At 43.8% G+C, this 21,320-nt stretch overlaps 1 protein-coding gene across 2 annotated transcripts in view; it reads right to left on the bottom strand.

The window, feature by feature from the left end:
• The window catches only part of HIP1R (huntingtin interacting protein 1 related), a 2,955,354-nt gene that overhangs the window by 1,428,232 nt on the left and 1,505,802 nt on the right, over positions 1-21,320 (bottom strand). For both annotated transcript variants that reach the window (XM_044068914.1, XM_044068915.1), the window contains exon 14: positions 2,032-2,215. In XM_044068914.1, the coding sequence (XP_043924849.1) occupies positions 2,032-2,215 (184 nt within the window). The remainder of the gene's footprint in view (positions 1-2,031; positions 2,216-21,320) is intronic.

The following is a 21,320-nucleotide window of genomic DNA, read 5'->3' as shown; positions in this document are numbered from 1 at the left end:
CAAGAGCAGTCCCAGGACTGAACCCTGAGGTACTCCACCTGTCTCGAGCTGGATTTGGAGTTGGCTACTTTTACAGTGTGGGTTCTATCAGTAAGCCAGTTATCAACCCATTGGGTGACGTAGGGATTAATGCCCAGCTTAGTACGTTTATCTATGATTCCAAAGTGGGGGATGGTGTCAAATGCCTTGGCAAGGTCTAAATAGGCTGTGTGGACCACCTTACCTTTGTCCATGGCTCTGGATACTGATTTGAAGAAGTCAATCAGGTTCAGGAGACAAGATCGGCCCTTCACGAACCCAAACTGGTTGGGGTCCAGTGTTTGAAGGTTGCCAATGTCTTTGTTTATAAGTTCCATGATAATACGCTCCATGGCCTTGCAGATAAGGCTTGTCAGACTGATGGGATGGTAGGTTCTGGGATCCAAGGTGGATCCCTTCTTGTGGAGTGGGATAATTATAGCTCTGCGCCACTCAGTGGGCATGAAACCTGAGGTGAAGCTATGATTAAACATGACACTTAGGTGAGGTGCCAGTTCATATTGTAGTTCATGTAGTACACAGCCCAGGATGTCATCTGGTCCCATGGATGCTGTATTCTTAGCTTTGGAGAGTGCGTTTTTTACCTGTGTGGCCGTTACCGGAATTGGGCAATCTTCCGGTATTGAGATGAGCCATTTGGGGAGTGAGAGGAGGGTGAAGTTGGCACTGAATCGATCTGCCAGGATATTGGCAATATCCTTGGGATCAGTATATTTAATGCCATTCTGTTTTAGCTCAGAGCAGATCTGAGCATTGCCATTTAGATTCTTGACATAGTTATAGAATGCCTTGTGGTTGTCTTTGGAATCTTTGGCAATTTTATTTTCGTAACTAGCTTTGGAGGATTTTATGAGGGATCTCAGCTTCTTACCGTGGCTGGTAAGGGAGTTTTTTGCATCCTGGGATTTTCCTCTTTTCTGCAACAGTTTCTTCCTTTTGTTGTAAAGTTTGTTTATGGCAGGGGACCACCACATTGGCTTCCTTTTTTTGGATGAGAGCATCTTGGTTCTATTTGGGATGGCACGATTCATGCATGAGTGGATGTGCTCGTACAGTGCCTTAGTGAAGGATTCAGCAGTTGAACTTTCAGTTCCCGTCTGCATGGGTGTCATGAAGTTTGTCACTTCTGACTTGAGTAGCATGAAGTTGGCTTTGGAGAAAATTTTATGGAGGTTTCCTTACTGGGGGGGGTGGGGGGGGGATGTGGATGTTAAGGGTGATAAGCTTATGGTCTGACCTGACCAACAAGGGAGTGAACATAGGTGTGGAGCATCGATTTCCCATGTTGGTAATGACCAGGTCTAGGATAATGGAGCCCCTGGTGGGACTATGGATTAGTTGATCAAGGGCATTGGAATTTATGAATTCCAAGAACCATTGGGCAAAGGTGTTGGTACATGAGTAGTTTTCCCAGTTAATGGCAGGGCAGTTAAAATCACCCAGTATTAGGGTGTTTGGTTCTATCTTAATATTTTCCAGTATGTTTAGAAAGGTGTACTGAGAATATTGGTGCATGGTGGGGGATCTGTAGCAAGCTACAATTTGGATTGCAGTCTTACCTAGTGTTAGTTGCACCTGGAGAATTTCAGATGCATTGTGTTGGACAACTAACCTGGAGGAGTGAATATCTTTGGTGAATATGGACACTCCTCCACCTTTAGTGTTTTGGTCTTGGTTGTGTGGCCGAAAAGTGTGGTAAGAGTTGCAGCCTGATATTGCAGGGGTGCTCTCTGGAGCCTTGAACCAGGTCTCAGTTACTGCAAAGATATCTATGTTCTCCATTTACAAATACACAATCAGAATTTATATACATTTTAATATTCATATATAATATATACATACAAACACACACACTCACAGAGACCACACACAATCAAGAAAACAGTACTAAACAAAGGAGACATCTGTAGAACACAATTACAATCTTTATTGTTTTACTGTCCTTGCTTACAGCATTAAAGAGCAGTATCCATTACAAAACACGTGACTTACTTTCAGCTTCAATGACCCGTGCCTGAACGCTATCAGTTTCAACTTTCTGTTTCCGTAGCTTTTCCAGCTCATCTCGTAATTGTTCATTATCGACTAGTGCTTTCTGCTTCTGTTTGCGCTGCTCCTCAAGTTCTGCCTCCAAGCTGTTTATTTGCGTCCTAAGTTGTGTGATGTATCTCTGTGCCTAGAAATGTATTACAGCAGTTATCCTCAGCCAAAGCACTTAAAAAGTCTTTACCACAAAACTTTATTTCATGCTCAGTACAACAAGGTCACTATTTAAACAAACATACATTTTCAAATCCTCAAAATATTTACACTAGAAAACCCATCCAAAATCTGGCAGCTTGTATACTTTTGGTGGGAGTAGCAAGTGTCTTGTAAAATACTAATTTGTGCATTCCTTCTTTTGCTGCCCTATTATTTGTTCATTTACTTTTTTGTTGACTGGGCAAAGCCCATTTTCAGTGGAGGCCCAGAGAGAAAAACTCCAGCAGATACATTTAAGACACTCATGACAACACAAAATTGTTTGCAAAGATACATTATATACATATATATATATATATATATATATATATATATATACATATATATATATATATATATATATTTCTAAAGACAGCCACATACAAGAAGGTAATTGTTCAGCAGTGACACTATACAAAGATAATCAGTGATTTATTCTATGGTGACATTATGCATATTAAATTCCAAGTGTAAAACATTTAATATGTAAACAGCTCACTTGCAATGTGAGTGTCAAGCAGTCATTCGACATGATTTATAAGGCATGGGTAAAGAGGGTTATAGTATAAATATTAGGAATAAGTACAATTGAGGAAAGGAGAAAAACACTAGCTGATAAAACTATAAGAGGGAGACAGGCGATGTACAGATGAAGAGTCAAGGACAGAATACAAGGATATTTACTAACATAGAACTTGGTTATGAGACAGGGGAGGGGAGTATCTGAATGGAATTGATACAGGGGGAGGTCAGAAAGAAAAGGAAATGAAAAGTGGTGTTTAAGGAACGATGAAAATTTGAGGAGTGGTAGAAAGGTTTGTTGTGTAGAAGGGTTCAGGGATGATAAAGGGATGGGGGTTATGAGCAGGACAAAGGAAGACAGAGGCACTCATGTGAGTAGCATATGCATGACCATATGTGATTTAGTTATTGTTTTAGTAAGGGCTTGAAGGCATGAAGTTTCACCATGCCTGTTGATACAGTCATCAATTTAGCAGACTTTACCCACTCTCTCACCCCTCAACCATGCCCCCAGAAATACCCTCAAACATAACCCTTCCAACAATAACCAAGGATCTTGCACTGGCTGTGCTAGCTAAAAGCCAAAAACACAGCCACAATGGGGTGCAATAACATCCCAGGAAACCTTCTGTAAAGTCTGAAATACAACTTATCAGGACCCCTGTCATCACTATTTAGCTATAGTCTTAAAATCCGTTTTATGTCATGAGGATGGCGGACTGTGACAGTCATCTCCTTTCATAAGGGAGGACCGTTAAACAGACCCTGGAAAATACAGACCCATTAGTCTGACTAGTCTTATTTGCAAAGCCATGAAAAGAATTTTCACAGAAATTATCAACAAGGACATAGGAGGCCTCCAGACACTGGATCCATTGCAGTTTGGCTTTGTCTAAGAAAGGCATGCTTACTGAACTTGGGGGACTTCTTAGTAAAGGTCATTAAGGCAATGCCGTAGTTATCTGTGGGCAGCAGCACAGATTCTGCATAATGCCTTATAGGGGAAAAGTTGTATAAACCAACTGCTTTGAGCATCTACTGTGGTGTGCAATATCTTAGTGACAGGAGAACACGGATCACACACTGTTCACTGTTAGCAACTTGATGGTGTAAAATATGGCTCTAGGTAATTCGGTCGTGTTGACTAATGCTGCCAAATGTGCATGGGTATTTACTGGTGATAAGTGGGTTGTGGACCCAGTTTACTATGACATACGCCATGGACCCATGCTAAAACTGGGAGGGATGTATGTGCCCCTATTGGCCGGTATGTGCCTGCCATAAAGCCCAGCAGCCCTGGGTCACTAAGCTACTTGCCAGCCAGTGTCCAGTTGCCCAGCATGGGTTACCTGGGATAGCTCTGTTGAGAAAAAGCTGGATGTAAAACCAATCAACCTGCTAAACATAAACCGAGAACTGCTACACTTAATGTACATTCACTGATGGGAAACAGCTTGGAAGTGGATGACATGATGGTAAGGAGGACAGTGGACATTCTACGCATCCAGGAGACAAGCTGGAAGGGCAGTGCTGCAATAGTCATTTGGTTTGGGATCCAGACTCTACTACTCAGGAGGAGGACAGGCTAGAAATGGTTTTGTGGGAAAGGCTGCAGAAGATGAGGGATGATATCAGAATTAGTGACAGGCTCATGGCAATCAGACTCCAGCCTAACGATATGGTAGTATTCATAATCTCAACTTATGCAATACAGCAAGGTTGTGATAATGAGATCAGGGTTCAGCCTAATGATATGGTAGTATTCATAATCTCAGCCTATGCCTTACAGCAAGGTTGTGATGAGATCAGACTCCAGCCTAACGATATGGTAGTATTCATAATCTCAGCCTATGCCCTACAGCAAGGTTGTGATAATGAGATCAGACTCCATCTTAATGACATGGTAGTATTCATGATCTTAGCTTATGCCCTACAGCAAGGTTGTGATGAGATCAGACTCCAGCCTAACGATATGGTAGTATTCATAATATCAGCCTATGCCGTACTGCAAGGTTGTGATAATGAGATCAGACTCCACCTTAATGATATGGTAGTATTCATAATATCAGCCTATGCCCTACAGCAAGGTTGTGATAATGAGATCAGACTCCATCTTAATGACATGGTAGTATTCATGATCTTAGCTTATGCCCTACAGCAAGGTTGTGATAATGAGATCAGACTCCAGCCTAACGATATGGTAGTATGCATAATCTCAGCCTATGCCCTACAGCAAGGTTGTGATAATGAGATCAAACTCCAGCCTAACGATATGGTAGTATTCATAATCTCAGCCTATGCCCTACAGCAAGGTTGTGATAATGAGATCAGACTCCAGCCTAACGACATGATAGTATTCATAATCTCAGCCTATGCCCTAAAGCAAGGCTGTGATAATGAGATCGGACTCCAGCCTAACGATATGGTAGTATTCATAATCTCAGCCTATGCCCTACAGCAAGGTTGTGATAATGAGATCAGACTCAAGCCTAACGATATGGTAGTATTCATAATCTCAGCCTATGCCCTACAGCAAGGTTGTGATAATGAGATCAGACTCCAACCTAACGATATGGTAGTATTCATAATTTCAGCCTATGCTCTACAGCAAGGTTGTGATAATGAGATCAGACTGAAGCCTAACGATATGGTAGTATTCATAATCTCAGCCTATGCCCTACAGCAAGGTTGTGATGAGATCAGACTCCAGCCTAACGATATGGTAGCATTCATAATCTCAGCCTATGCCCTACAGCAAGGTTGTGATGAGATCAGACTCCAGCCTAACAATATGGTAGTATTCATAATCTCAGCCTATGCCCTACAGCAAGGTTGTGATAATGAGATCAGACTCCAGCCTAACAATATGGTAGTATTCATAATCTCAGCCTATGCCCTACAGCAAGGTTGTGATAATGAGATCAGACTCCAGCCTAACGATATGGTAGTATTCATAATCTCAGCCTATGCCCTATAGCAAGGTTGTGATAATGAGATTAGACTCCAGCCTAACGATATGGTAGTATTCATAATCTCAGCCTATGCCCTACAGCAAGGTTGTGATAATGAGATCAGACTCCAGCCTAACGATATGGTAGTATTCATAATCTCAGCCTATGCCCTACAGCAAGGTTGTGATAATGAGATCAGACTCCAGCCTAACGATATGGTAGCATTCATAATCTCAGTCTATGCCCTACAGCAAGGTTGTGATAATGAGATCAGACTCCAGCCTAACGATATGGTAGTATTCATAATCTCAGCCTATGCCCTACAGCAAGGTTGTTATAATGAGATCAGACTCTAGCCTAACGATAGGGTAGTATTCATAATCTCTGCATATGATTGGTCAGTATTCATAATCTCAGCCTATGATAGGGCAGTATTCATAATCTCAGCCTATGCCCTACAGCAAGGTTGTGATAATGAGGAAAAGAGTGCTTTCAGATGGCAATTACAAGAACTGCTAGATAATGCAGGACAACATGAACTGGTGTTGATAATGGGTGACTTGAATGCATGTATCGGGACGGACAGGAGGACTGCCTTGGTCCACATGGGTGGGGCAACAGGAATAAAGCAGGAGAGGCCATTCTAGACTTCTGTCTGGCAAATGGCTTGATAGTAGCCAACACATGGTTCAGAAAGAGAGAGACAGTCATAACATCACATACAAGACTGGCCAACATGCAACCCAGGAAGACTTCCTACTACTACAGAAGGGCACTATAGTAAAATCAGCAACTGTAAAGTCATCCACAGTGAAACAGTCAGCCCACAGTATAAACCACTGATTGTGGCATCAGCTGGAAACAGTGGTCAGAGAAGGCTCTAAGGTCAACAGAATCCAGGATGAAGAACTAAAAGTTGATTGGAGAGAAAGCACAACTGTTTACGGAATTACTCAGGACTGTAGCACCTCAAAAAGAGGAGGAAATAGGTGGAGTTGAAGAAAATTGGCAGAGATTCAAAACAGCATGGGTGAGTAGTACAGAACAGAGTACAGAACAGATATCTAGCCAAGGCACGCAGAGACTCAAAGCAGCATGGGTGAGTAGTGCAGAACAGATATCCAGCCAAGGCACGCAGAGACTCAACGCAGCAGGGGTGAGTAGTACAGAACAGATATCTGGCCAAGGCACGCAGCGACTCAAAGCAGCAGGGGTGAGTAGTACAGAACAGATATCTGGCCAAGGCACGCAGAGACTCAAAACAGCATGAGTGAGTAGTACACAACAGATATCTGGCCAAGGCAGGTATGAAAATACAGTGCAAAAGGAAAGCTGGCAGTGGAACACAAAAGCCCATGACATCATCAAAAGAAAGGAGGACTGCAGGAGAAAGTGGGAGACAGAAGACAAGGACCAGGCTAGACAAAGAAGTAAAGACAGCAGTTGCAAAAGCAAAGAATAAGGCATCAGAAGCACTCTACCAGCTTCTGAAAACTGGCTCTGTAGATGGGAAAAAATACTATATCAGACTGCAGGGCAAACACAGAAAGATGAAGACAGTCAGACACTCTTCATAAGAGATGTCAGTCACTAGTCCACAGGACATTAAATGCAGATGGAAGGAGCACTTTCATCAGCTTCTGAATGAAGAAAATCCCATAAAAACTGCACTACCCCAGACAGTCTATGACTAGCGAAGAGGAGGAGCCTACCATAGAAGAAATAAGAACAGCACTAAGGAAAATGAAGTCAGGGAAAGCAGCAGGTCAGATGAGGTCATGGCAGATATGATAAAGATGTTGGGAGAGACAAGGGAGAAATTGCTCCCTAGGGTACTCATAGCAGTCTGGAGAGAAAGGCATATCCTACATGACAGGAGAATAAGTGTACTAGTGCCGGTGTTCAAGAACAAAGGGGACATTCACAACTGTGGGCAGCACAGACGTATCAAATTCCTGTCACATTGTATGAAAGTTCTGGAGAGGATGACTGATAAAAGAATACGCAGAACAGTAGAACGTAAGATGGGAAATGAGCAGCTCAGAATCAGATCAGGATGCCACACAAATGACCTGATGTTTGCAGTGAGAGACAGTTGAGAAGAAGCCAGAGATGAGGAAAAAGTCCAACTGGGCATTTATAGACTTGGAGAAAGCATAAGACAAGGTTCCACAAATGCTGATTTGGGCAGTCCTGTGGTGGTTCAAAATCCCAGAAACCTTTGTGCAGGCTATGTAGAAGGACCCAATGAGTCAAGTATGAACAGCATACCTCTCAACTGTCCAGATTTTCGCAGAATGTCCAGATTTTTGTCTCATAATTTGGGTCTGTTCCTCATAAAATTTGTGGTTTTCTGGCAAGTCACTAACAGCTCAAGTCATTAAATAATGATATACATTTGAGTTTCAGACTTCATACCATTTAGAAAATGCAACACAAATCCTGTTACTCTAGCAACTTTCTAGGTTTGTAAGAGCAATATTTAAAATTTGTCCCTATTTTTGGGTCTTTGTCCCCCCATTACTTTAGGCTTTGTCCAAATTTCTTGTGCTAGGAAGTTGAGAGGTATGACGAACAGTGTTTGGTCTTACAGACCAGGGTTCAGCTCTGAGCTCACTGCTGTTCATGCTGCATTACATTAGCAAAATGTCAACAAAGTTGATATATACAGATGATGTGGCATTACAGGCACAGTCTGAGCAAGAACTTCAACAAAGGATAAGGGAATGGAATGCAAAATTGAAGGTACATGGGATGAAAGTACAGATAAGACAGTTGTAATGGCACAAATGGTGGAGTTCAGAAGAAGCTAAGAATCAAAACAGAACAGAAAATAGTGGAACCAGTTCACAGCTTCCAGTATCTGGGAGGGGTGGTTAAGGAGAAGGGAAGTTTGCATGAAGAGGTCAAAGCTAGAATCAGAGGGGCTGCAGCCAATTGGCACAGTGGGTCAGTGGTAGTATATGACAAAAGAATGCTAAAGAAATTGAAAAGTAATGTGTAAAAAAACAGTAGTGTGACCAGTACTACTTTATAGTACAGAAACTTGGGCAGTAAAGGTTGAGCAGTTGAGGACGCTAGAGATGATGGAAATGACATGGCTGAGATGGGTGTGGTAGGATGTCCACTGTGGACAGAAAAGGTCAAACAGAACAGATTACTGTGATTCAGGCACACGTGCAAAAAGCAGAAGACAATCGGGTGCAGATGATTTGGGACAGAAAGGAAGAAGGCAAGAGGAAACAAGGCCATCCAGCAAAGAGGTGGACAGGCTGTATGAGAGAAGACCTGCGACAGTCAGGCATGAGTATCAAAGAAGGAAGAGAGTGGTACTGAATGGAGAGGGATGGGGACAGGTGACGTGATACCCTGACCCCATGTAGAAAATGGGAAAAAGGGGGGTTGATGATGATGATGACTAAGGCAATGGATGAGGGGAACATTGTGCATAATGCCTACCTAGATCTAGCTAAAGCAGTTGATACAATACCGCACTCAGGCATTGTCAACAAACTTACGACATCAGGTATAAACCCCATTTACAACATGCTGGCTCAATGATAGGACCCATGAGGTTAAAATCAGTGAGGTCACATCCACAAAGAGGATGGTCACCAGTGGGGTCCCTCAGAGCTCTGGCTGAGCCCACTCATCTTTGTCTTATACTTCTTAGATGTCAAAGGCCTCTGGATAACCAAGTTCACAGGTGATTGCAAACTGGGAGCAGTCACTAAATGCCCCAAGACAAGAACACCCTTCAGGAAGGTCTAACACAGAAAAATGCTTGGTGCCAAAGCCATTGCTTAAAACTTATTACCATGAAATGCATTATAGCACCTTCTGGGATGTCGGCCAACCCTGGTAACTACTTCATCAACAAAACATCCCTAAAAGTTGACTGACTAGTCAGGGATCTGGGAACTCATGTAGACAATGTGGCATTACAGGCAGACTGAGTAAGAGCTTCAGCAAAGGATGGGGGAATGAAATTCAAACGAAAGACACACAGGATGAAACTGAGTACAGATAAGACAGTCACAGTTGTAATGGCTGCAAATAGTGGAGTTCTAAAGAAACGGAGAATTGAGATAGAATAGAAAACAGTGGAAAAAGATTAACCATCCTAGCTTTCAACCAACACGTGTCCAAGGTAGTAAGGAAAATCTTTCTATGCTGCTCAACCTATATGTAAGGGCATGGCATCTAGGTCCAGAGAGGTCATCATACCACTGTACTTGGAACTCATTAGATCCAACACAGAGTATAATTCCCCGTTTAGTACGCACTTGACTAAACACATGCAGCAAGTGGAATATCCACAAAGGTTCCTTACAAAAAGGATAGAGAGAGTAACACAATGTCTTATGCTGATCGCCTCAAAGCCCTGTTGTTTTACTTGGTACCAATACAGACTTCTGAGAGGTGATCTTTGCCTGGCACACAAGGCATACACGGACAATGTTTTGATGAAACGTTTGCACGTCTGCAAGAGTAACAGCATCAGAACTACTAGATCAAAAAACAAATTCTGCTTGTGACAAACGGAACATGTTGGACAGACAGAGGTGTTTCTTACAAAAGTTCCATTTTCTGGAACAGGCTCCCCATCCATGTGAAGCAGAGTTCATCCCTAACCCTATTTAAGCATAACTTGCACCAATGGATGGGTAATCAGAAACTCATCCCGATCTGGCACCCACGTACCTGATGGACAAAGGAAGTCAGTAAATCAGCCTTTGCATAAAACAAATTTTACGCCACATTTGAGTTTCATCGGTAGGGTTATAAGGGCCCTAGTGGACATTAGCCTAGTATACACATATGAACCCATGGTCTATTTTAGGTATGTTGGGACAGTGTTCCACACTTCAGGTTTGTAATGAGAGCATAGCTCTCAACCCTCCATCTCCAAAATGTGGAACGCTGCCTCTCATGATGTGGAGCAAATGGGCAAAACATGGAACACCTACTAACAGCTTAATAAGAACTTTAACTAGGAAGTTCCCATGATGATTAAAATGTTATTTTACCCTTATAAGGCATTCTTTTGATGAACTGATATGATTCAGTATTACTCTGCAATGGATAGCCATTAAAAAAATTCTTAAAACATAGTGTGGCAGACTCTTTCAATATAGAACCATGTGAAACAAGAACTTCTTAAGAGTCAAAATGCAGACTGTATCTCATAATGAGGTACACATGAGAAACATGAATGGGGGTACAATTGCTGTGATTACTAAGAGTTTACTGGTTGAACAAAGGTCTGTCCCTGGACAGTAGTGCTGCAGGGTACCTTTTAGTGCTGGCCATTTCTCTGGGGCGTGTATAACCTTGTGTGTAAGTTGTGAGTACGTTAAACAGTTGGGCAGCACAGGTCATGCCAGTTTAGCTATTTCAGTGCTCTGCAAAGCTCTTTCACAAATAAACTCAGGCAATAAACACTCTTACTCAGTAGCAGTGATGGTGCTGTGGTAGCGTTGTCGCCTCACAGTAACACGTCCTGTTCGATTCTCAGTTAGAGCATCTTCTGTGTGGAGACATGCGTGAATGGGTGTGCCTTCATTGATGGTTGTACGTCAGGGCTGGCAACTCGGCATGTAAAAATGCACTGCCAATCATTAGCGGACCGGAGTTCTGCTGTGGCGACCCCTAACCGGGAAAAGCCGAAAGACACAACAACAACTCAGTAGTGACCCATTTTCTTTCATCGTACTCAGCCTAGAAGGACAAGATTCCTACCCTCCTATGTGAAGGAATATTCAATGCCTAAAAAACGGGATGGCAATAGTCAGGACACTGTGAATACATTGTAGCCATCACAGTCACTGCCATGGCAGGACATCCCTTTAATGCCTTAGAATCCCTTGATAAACCACATCGCAATCCCATTTAACACAAAAAACAAATACGCAAAACTAGATTCACATAAAATTTGAAACTATACTGTGTATCACTGCATCAAGATATTTTCTCCTTTTCCAGCAACCTGTGATTACAAACAGGCATTTCAATAACCCATGAAGTGTAATTTTTTTCTGTTAGGACCCCAGTTTCATATCAGTAAGCAAACACACATGCACAGAGTAAACGTACACATATAGTTACCTGGCATCAGTAAGCATCCTGTAGCATAAAAGACTGTCTTTAACAGTACTTAATCCCAATTCCTCTCCCCTCAGGTGATGGCACACTTCTGGCTATGCAAACTTAAAGAGGGATCCATCTTAACAGGTGCTACATTCTGTCCCACCTTGCTGCCCTAACAAAAGGTTCAGTGTTTATAAACAAGGTTTTGTACCTAAAAAAGCTAGTATTTAAACACTGCACTACAAACAGTGTTGTATTGTATCAAATCAGATTTAAAAAAATAATCTCATAGTCTTTAATAAAAAGAAGTTATGTACTCACCATAACATTCCATGTTTTTTATCCTTTACCTCGCCTTCCTTCTTGCTGGTTGGGTTCGGAGCCGATCCTCAGTTTTGACTTGGCCGTATACTATAGCTAGAGAGCTTCTTACTGGCTCGAGGCTAACCCATATCCCAACATGCCTAGCGGTAGTTACCCAGATCTCGTTTGTGATAACCCACCAGACTAAATAGGTCCAAATATTACTAAACTTGCTAGGGAAAGAAAGGGACCTGCATGTGTGTGTGTAAACATCTGCAAGATAAAGGTAGGAAAGACAAGATCCAACCAACTGGTAAGCAAAAGGGAACTCAGCCAGTGTAGCCAAACAAAAAAGAAGAAAATTCCTCTCGATCCTCCAGGAGGGAGAAGGAGGGTGGGACGCAAGAAGGAAGGCAAGATGAAGGACAACAAACATGGAACATTATGGTGAGTACCTAACTTCTTTATGTTATGTTGTCCTATCTCACTTCCTTCTTGCTGGTTGGGACAGCGTCCCCAGCACCTAAATCTTGGGTGGCTCACTGGAAAAAACTCTTAAGGACAGTGGAACCAAAGGATGCCTTGTCCCAGGAAGCCACATCAACTTTGTAATGAGAGATAAAGGTATGGGAATTAGCCAATGTGGCTGCCGCACAGATAGAATCTAAGGGCAGTTTGGCTTGAAAGGCAATAGAAGGACCCAAGGCCCTAGTTGAGTGTCCTTTAATTTTTCCTGGAAGTTGTTTATTCCGCAAAGCGTAAACATAGGTGATCGTGGATGAGAGCCACTTTGACAAGGTCACTTTCGGCACTGGACAACCTTTCTTGTTGTCTGCAAAAGATATAAACAATTGGTCAGATTTTCTGAAATCCTTAGTCCTGTGTAAATAAAAAAGTAACTGTCCATGAACATCCAATTGGTGGAGCTTATACTCTGCCATGTTGCCATAACTGGGGAAAAATACAAGAAGCTCTATGGATTGATTTAAGTTATGCTCTGAACACACCTTGGGTAAAAAGGAGGGATTGGTTCTGAGAAACTCTGTCTTTGTGGAAAATCAAATATGGGGGACGAGTAGATAAGGCCTGTAACTCTGAAACCCTCCTGGCTGAAGTTATAGCGGTTAAGAAAAAGGTCTTCCAAGTTAAAACCTTTAGAGGACAAGAATCAGCTGGCTCAAACGGGGGAAGAATGAGAGACTCTAACACTAGATTTATATCCGGGGGGGGGGGGGGGTTCTCACTGGAGGTCTTAAGAGGGAAGTACCCCCTTACGAATGCTTTACATAGTCTGTGGGACATGATGTTAGATCCCATTTCTCCTACATGGAAATTAGAAATGGTAGCTAGTTGGACTCTGATAGCAGCCGCCACTGCTCCTCTTTCAAATGTTTCAGCCAGGAAATCCAGAATCTTAGAAATGGGGGCAGTAAAAGGATCAATCCCGCTATATTTTGCCCAACAAGAGAACCTCTTCCATTTACTAGCATAAAGCTTTCTTGTAGTGGGTTTATGGAAAGAAATCAAAATGTGTTGAACTGCCAGGGAAACATCTGTGAGCCTGGCTAAGACAAGAAGTGGAGAAACCAAGCAGTCAGCCCATGAGTATGGACGGAAGGGTGGAGAGCACCTGACTGATGTGTCAGGAGATTCGGAACTGGGTCCATCCAGTATCCAAGACTCTCCTTGCAGATGAGGCCAGGGGAATGGGAACCAAATCTGTCGAGGCCAGTAAGAAGCAATGAGGATTAACTTGCAACCCAATGACTGAGCTTTCTGAAGAACCTTGGGGATTATGGGAAAAGGTGGGAAGGCAAAAAGCAGTGCCGGGGGCCAATCGTGAACCAGTGTGTCCTTGGGTGACTGTCCCGGTGGTGGGAATAGGGCAAAGTAGCTGCTGCATTTATTGCTGAAGGGAGTGGTGAAAAGATCGCAGCATGGTTGGGTGGTGAAAAGATCGCAGCATGGTTGGGTGGGGAAAAGATCGCAGCATGGTTGGGTGGGGAAAAGATCGCAGCATGGTTGGGTGGGGAAAAGATCGCAGCATGGCTGGCCCCATTTGCAAAAAAATAACTCTGCAACTTCCTGTTTCAGGGACCACTAGTGAGGCATTCCAGAATAGCCCTGCTGAGCTTGTCCACTATCACTTAGGATTTCCTCGGAATGTGCATTGCGACCAGAAAGCGTTGGGAAGACATCATCCATTGTCATACTCATAAAGCCTCTCGGCACAAGAGATGAGACCTGGTTCCACCCTGTTTGTTGATGTACCATACTACCGACATATTGTCTGCCTGAATCCCTATAGTCCCTCTAGGTACAGAGTCTTGAAGTGCTTGCAACGCCAGAAGCACCACTCTCATCTCTAGGATATTGATGTGCAAGTGGTACTTGTGTTCTTGCCAAATCCCTTGAACAGTCTGTCCCAGTGTGGTCACTGTGGCTACGGACTTGGGGGCTAGAAACGGCCTACCCATTGATACCAGAGGGGAGTGATGCCACCACGCTAAGTCCTTCTTGCAAGACTCTCTGATCCATACCCGATGTTATTGATACCAGAGGGGAGTGATGCCACCACGCTAAGTCCTTCTTGCAAGACTCTCTGATCCATACCCGATGTTACATTGGCAAATCCTGGAATGACCATTGAACAAAAAGGAGCCACTGCAGAATTCTCATGTGGAAGCATGCCATAGGGACCAGAGTAATCGCTGCAGCCATCGAACCCTAGACCTGAAGACAAATTTTGCCTGGATTTTCTTGTTTGCCAAGAGGATTGAAACTTGACTATGAATGGTTAAAACTCTTTCATGAGGCAGTTTTGCTATCATGGTCGTGGAGTCTAAATCTGCGCCTATAAATGAAATATACTGACAAGGCAACAAGGCAGACTTTTCATAGTTTATGGTGATGCCTAGTTGTGTACAGGTGTGAATAGTGGAGTCCCGTGCCTCTATGAGTTGATGCTTGGTGGTGACAGTCAGGAGCCAGTCGTCTAGATATGGAAACACCCGGAATCCTAGACACCTCAGGTGAGCTGTGATTACTGCTATACATTTGGTGAACACCCTGGGTGCAGTGGTGAGACCTAGGGGTAGAGCTCTGAACTGGTAATGACTGGCTCCCATTTGGAAGCGCAATTACCTCCTGGACTGCCTGTCCATTTTTATATGGTAGTACGCATCCTGGAGATCGATAGAGCACATGCAGTTGTCCTGACCAAGAAAGGGAAGAATAGACTGCAGTGTTACCATCCGGAACTTCATTTTCTTGACTGATTCGTTGAGTTTGCTGAGATCCAAAATGGGTCTTCAGCCCCCTGTCTTTTTCGGAACTAAAAAGAACCTTGAGTAAGTGCCAGATTCGATTTGGTCTGCGGGGACTTCTTGGTTGGCTCTTTTTTCTAGCAACCTTTGAACCTCTAGGTTTGCTTGATTCTGAAGACTGGGTGGAACGTCTGGGATTATGTTTTGATTTGTTGGAGGGGGTAGGTTGGGAGAAGGGAATTTTGTAACCCTGGATATTAGGCAGTGCCCAGGTATCATCTGCCCCCGGACTGCCTCCAGAGGCAGACAGTCGGGTCTCTCTTCAGGAGTGCTGGAAAGGCCTGCCAGAGAAGGTATCTCTGTCGGTCTGATTCTGTGGACCCCCCCCCTGCCGTGGGGGCAGCGTCTCTCATTGTTGTTTCCACCTCTGCCCCTGGGGGAACTGTCTCCATGTGTGTCAGGCAAAACTCCCTGAGATTTTCTGAACCACATCTTCTCGTTCTTCTGACCCTTGGGGTAAGGTTTAGAAGGGGCGGAAAAATGTACTCCCACAGCAGAGAGAGTTTTGCCATCTCGTTCACACCTGGTAAGCGTCTCTTTTACCTGAGGCCTGAACAGTGATGAGCCGTCAAAGGGGGTGTTGGTAAAGGAGGACTTGCTGGGCTCCGCAAATTGACAAAGGAGTATCCAGTAGTGCCTGTGTAAAACAACTCCTGTGCCTGCTGCCCTACTCGCTCCATCTGCTGCGTAGGAGATCAGCAGGATGGAGGAGTTAACTATAGATGTCAAGGTCACAAGCTGTGAAGCCGCCTTGCTTGCAGCTCCTTTAGCTGTAGGATCCTGTAGGGCATCTCCTAGTTCCTTCAGAAGATCCATTTGAAGGCATGTAAAGCGAGACAAATAATTCAGCGACCTGAGTGTAAAGGTCGCTGAAGCAAGCATATGCTTCCCATACCTGTCCATCGTACGAGACTCTTTGTTTGACGGATGGTCAGAAGAAGAAGAAGTCTCTGCTAACTCTTCCTTGGTGGCTGCCGCCACCACCATGGCATCAACAGGCACACCCTTTGATAGAAAAGACCTATCCTCTGGAGCAGTTATTAATTTGTTTTGCCTCCTCGGAACTGGTTCCATAGTCTCTGGGGAGCTCCAGGCCTTTCGACTCACCAAAGCCAGTGGAGGGTCGAAAGGAGGGGACACCCAAGAGGTAGGGGGTCAGGAAAAAATGCATCCAGGTACACAGACTCATCCTTAGAAGGGGCAAGGGATTTCCAGCCACCTCTCTGTCTCAGGATTTCCAGGATGTCTGAAAAACAGACATCCTCAGAGGGGGACTGTGGGGACCCTTCTGAGTCTGCCAAGTCTGTATCCGAAGTGAGGGACTCAGGGGAGTCCAAATGCTTCCTCTTGCATTATCTCTTCAAAGGAACTTCCTCTGAGGGATGCTCAGGGGAGGTTTCGGAAGAGGTGGGGTTGCCCAATGGGGCATCCTGGAGCATGGAGTCTCTACGCTTGGGGGGGGGGGGTCAGAAGCAGACTCAGGCACTGAAATAGTAGGAGCCAATGAAACCGAGGGTGAAGCAGTCTCAGGGGACAGCACACTCATCACCTCAAAGGCACCACGGTCCTGGCCCGAAAAAGAGTCAGGAGACCTCCTACTAACCGAGGGTGATGGCTCCAAGGCTAATGGAGGAGCTGAGCTCACCTGCGCCGAAGCCCCGAGAGGGAGAGTGGGGTCCGACAAGCGTTCGATGCTACTCTCCCCTCAGAGCCGACAAGAGAGCATCGGCCGCCAGATCCTTCGATAGACCGAGATAACGAAGAGATTGGAGCGGTGGTCATAACCGACAGACCAGTGGTGGTCATCGGAGCCTGCGGTTCCATCACAACGACTTCCATGCACTCCAGCTTCGAACTCAAAGGAGTTGGAGGAGGAATCGATAGCGGTGCAGGCTGAGGTGTCGGCACCAAATCTTTGTGGGCTGGGCTCGATAGTAATTTAGCTAATGCCTGTGTCTTGAGAAGCCTCTCTACCACCCGCTCCACATCATGATCCAAAAGCCTGGATGACTGAGAGGAATGAGAGGAAGACCGATGACTGCTTGCCACAGACTGCAACAGTGGGGACTGTGGAACAGACCTTACCGGCTCCAGAGAGGGAGACCTGGTTCTCTTTAGAGTCCCGACTGGCTCAGAAACCACTGATGGAGCCACCGGAGAAAGAGGTTTGTCGGACCCAACGCTCAGATCCAACAAACTGACCTGTTTATCCTTAGATCTTGATAGCTCTGAGATAGGAGCCGAGGAGGATGATGGCTTAGGGGACTTATCCTTTTTTTTGCTGGCTCAGAACCCTCAATAGCCACATCAAAAGGGCTCTTAAGTAAGCCTCTTAAAATCAACTTATTCTTTCTTTCCTGCAGGACCTGAGAACTAAAGGCATGACATATAGAACACGAGTCCTGCAGGTGTACAGCCCCCTAAGCAATAGTGCCTGTCCGTAAGGGACATCTTCTAGCAGTATGAGTCACACTTCTTAAAACCTGAAGGTTTTGACTCCTTTGGTTCCTCAGACAAACTAGCAGGTAATTACAACTATTACCAAGGAAAAACACTGGCAACAGTAACAAAAGTAACTAAAGAACTTTAAACTCTAACTTTAAACTTGAAGATGAAAGAGAAAGGAGGGAAGGGTAAGATCCTTTAAGTTAAACGGCGACTCCCCCAACCCAGGAGAGCCTCTAACTTAAACGGCTGCTCCTATAATGAAGGAGAAAAGGGAAAAGAAGGGGAAAACAAGCCCTTAAACAAAGACAGGGCTTAGAGAAAAGAACAGAGAACCCTCTAACTTAAACTGTTTCAAGGAAGGGGTTAGGCCTGAGGGAAAGTATGACGGCCACAACAACAAAAAGGCAGCAGCGGAAAGGTTACAAAGGTGCTAGCCTAAGGTGAACATACTCTAAAGACTATAAAAGGAAAATAGCTACTTAAATTCAAAAACTTTGTCAAAAGCCAGAAAATACTTAGCCTGAGCCAGCACAAGCAATCTCGACGGTACAAGCAGCAAACGAGATGTGGATAACTACCGCTAGGCATGTTGGGATAGGGGCTAGCCTCAAGCCAGTAAGAAGTTCTCCAGCTCTAGTATATGGCCGAGTCGGAGCTGAACTCAACCAGCAAGAAGGAGGCAAGATAGGACAACATAACATCTTTCCTTATCTTGTAGTTTTACTTGGTTAAGGTGTTTACCTCACAGATACAAGGTACAGAGCTTGATTCTGACCTTTGGTTATTGGCTAGACTTGTAACAGTCTGTAGACTGATAGCCCAGTATTTATCTATGAACCTTAATCGGCTTTAAAAAACGTCATAGTCTTTGTGAACTTTCCTTGTCTTGTAGTTCTATTTTTAAAGCATAGTAGCAGGGAGGTTTCATGACAACCATTACAAAAACTCGTTAAACCAGTTTGCTCTGTACAGCCTTACTATGTAAACAGTTTTTGAAAGTTTACTTCCTACGGCGTTTAGTGTCTTGGGGTTTGTTAATCAAGTTACAAAGGATGCTGCCCATTAGGTAATGTACTTAAAGCATTTTGTTGATAACAACTATAAACAAGTGTTTGCCCTGAGTTAAACGTTACTTTGCCTATAAGGGAACAGGCAATGCTACTGATCCAATGGATAAATTATTAGAAACTCATATTTGGCTTTCAGTGAATGGCAAAATGCCAAACCCTACCAAGGTTCTCAAAATATTGTAAACTGCCTGCACAGTAATCTGGAGCATTTCAATACATTTCATAAAACACTAGTAACATGGTACAATGTAAAATCAAGAAGGCTGCCCTGAGGGTGAGACAGAAAGGTATCAACCCATGACCTCACTAACTGACTAAGACAGAAGAGGACCACTGGGGGAAGAATAAACAGATCTGACTTGCAAGCCTCCTAGAAAATTGTAAAGGGTCTCTGTGCCCCCACTGTAAAGGCAAAATGCTCAGTATGGCTCACATTTCTGTTTACTGACAATGCACGAGTCAACACTAAATATTCTGTGACAGACATGCAACTCTACGTGAACAACACTGTTGTGTGATCACAAACTCTGCAATTCCCATGTTTTGCAGTTAAAACTGAAGTGTGTGGTATTCTTCAGGATTTCGCCTTTCCCTTCTCCACGATACAACAATTTATAAGTTAATACGTATAAGGAGCAGAGGTAAGGAGGAAGCACTGGGACAAAGTTCACCTACAAACACTTTAAAACTATTCTGGTTTCAAATGGCAACTGTTGTACAAATGTGACTTTTCTTTGAGTGCATTTAGCAAGCATTTATAACACAAGAACCACACTTCTTGTAATTGGTTCTTAAACTACAGCACATAATGTAATGAGCATGTTTTAAAGAAGAGACCGCTTCAAAGCTTGTTGCAACACAATTAAATTGTTTTTTGCAGGGGACTTCTGCACCACCCAGCATGGCCCTTTTACTTACAAAAACTAACTCTGACATTGCAACTGAATGAGTAGAATTCGCAAAGATGGCGCAATGCCAGAATTAGTCCACAAGAAAAAGACTCTCACTACAGAGTGTTGAACACAACCGCCTAACTTCTGCTTTCCTCCTACATATCCAAAATGCATTTAAAGGGGATGGTAACTCTCTAACAGGAGTGTTTCCTGTTTAGAAAACTGGTACTTGAAGGGTGCATGCAACTGCCTATACAGCTGGCAGCTCGAATATGTCTGTGTGCAAGTGTGTGTTTTTAAGTACATCTGAATGTCATAAAATGCACTGACCACCAAACTGTAGCCGTATGTCTTCAGCAGAATGTACATTTTCTGATGTTAAAAACGTCTCCAAAACAGTCCTAACTATATCAAACAGTGAAAAGTACAGTTTTGTACCTACCATAAATGTAGATGTTCGAGGATCCACATTGCTGCAGTCCTAACTATTGGGTAGTCCGCTGTCCAGTCGGCCCGAATACCAAAGTATATGGCTGACGTCGGTCAGGGCGCATTAGACTGACGTCAGTACGTCAGGGTACTAATGCGCATGACCGACGTCATATCCTCAGTCTTTTCTTGCCCCAGATGTCAGAAGACCCTAAAAAGACAAGGCCTAATATACCTACACCAAAAACATGTATAATATATACAAAATCATCAGCATATAACCTCACCTACACAACCACCCCTAAACACAGAGGGGAAGGAGGGAGGGTAAATTGGACTGCAGCAATGTGGATCCTCGAACATCTACATTTATGGTAGGTACAAAACTGTACTATGTTCTTCGTTCCACATTGCTGCAGTCCTAACTATTGGGTAGAATCCCAAAGCAGAGGTAAGGGAGGCTGGCAAATCATAAAGAAGCAGGAGCTGACAACATGCCTTGCAAAATAGCTGTGGCAAAACCAGCCCTAGACTTAGAGTAGAGAGGAAGGTGATAATGCTTAGAGAAAGTATGCACTGAACTCCAAGTAGCTGCTTCCAAAATATCCTTAGTTGCCACCCCCCTTAGAAATGCTGTTGAAGTGGCAGTAGCCCTAGTGGAATGAGGCCTAATCCCAGCTGGAATCTCCTTGCCATGATGGGAATAACAAAATGCAATGCAAAACCCAATCCACCTAGAAATAGTTTGTTTTGACACAGGCTTGCCCTGAACTCAAAGCAAAAGAAACAAACAACTGCTGAGACTGCCTAAAATCCTTAGTCCTGCTCAAATAATAGCAATTGCCTGTGCACATCTAAAGTGTGCAAAATCTTTTCCCCTTTATTTTGGGGATCTGCATAAAAGTAGGCAAATGAATAGTTTGGTTTAAAGCCACACTAGAAACCACCTTAGGCATAAAAGAAGGATTAGTACGTAATGATACCCTATCCTTATGAAAAATCAAAAAA

The sequence above is a fragment of the Protopterus annectens genome, chromosome 4.part0 (assembly GCF_019279795.1).
Source record: "Protopterus annectens isolate FY-2018-M chromosome 4.part0, PAN1.0, whole genome shotgun sequence".
Lineage (NCBI taxonomy): Eukaryota > Metazoa > Chordata > Ceratodontiformes > Protopteridae > Protopterus > Protopterus annectens.
The sequence above is the reverse complement of the archived record's forward strand: the minus strand, read 5'-3'. Positions and strand labels throughout refer to the sequence as shown.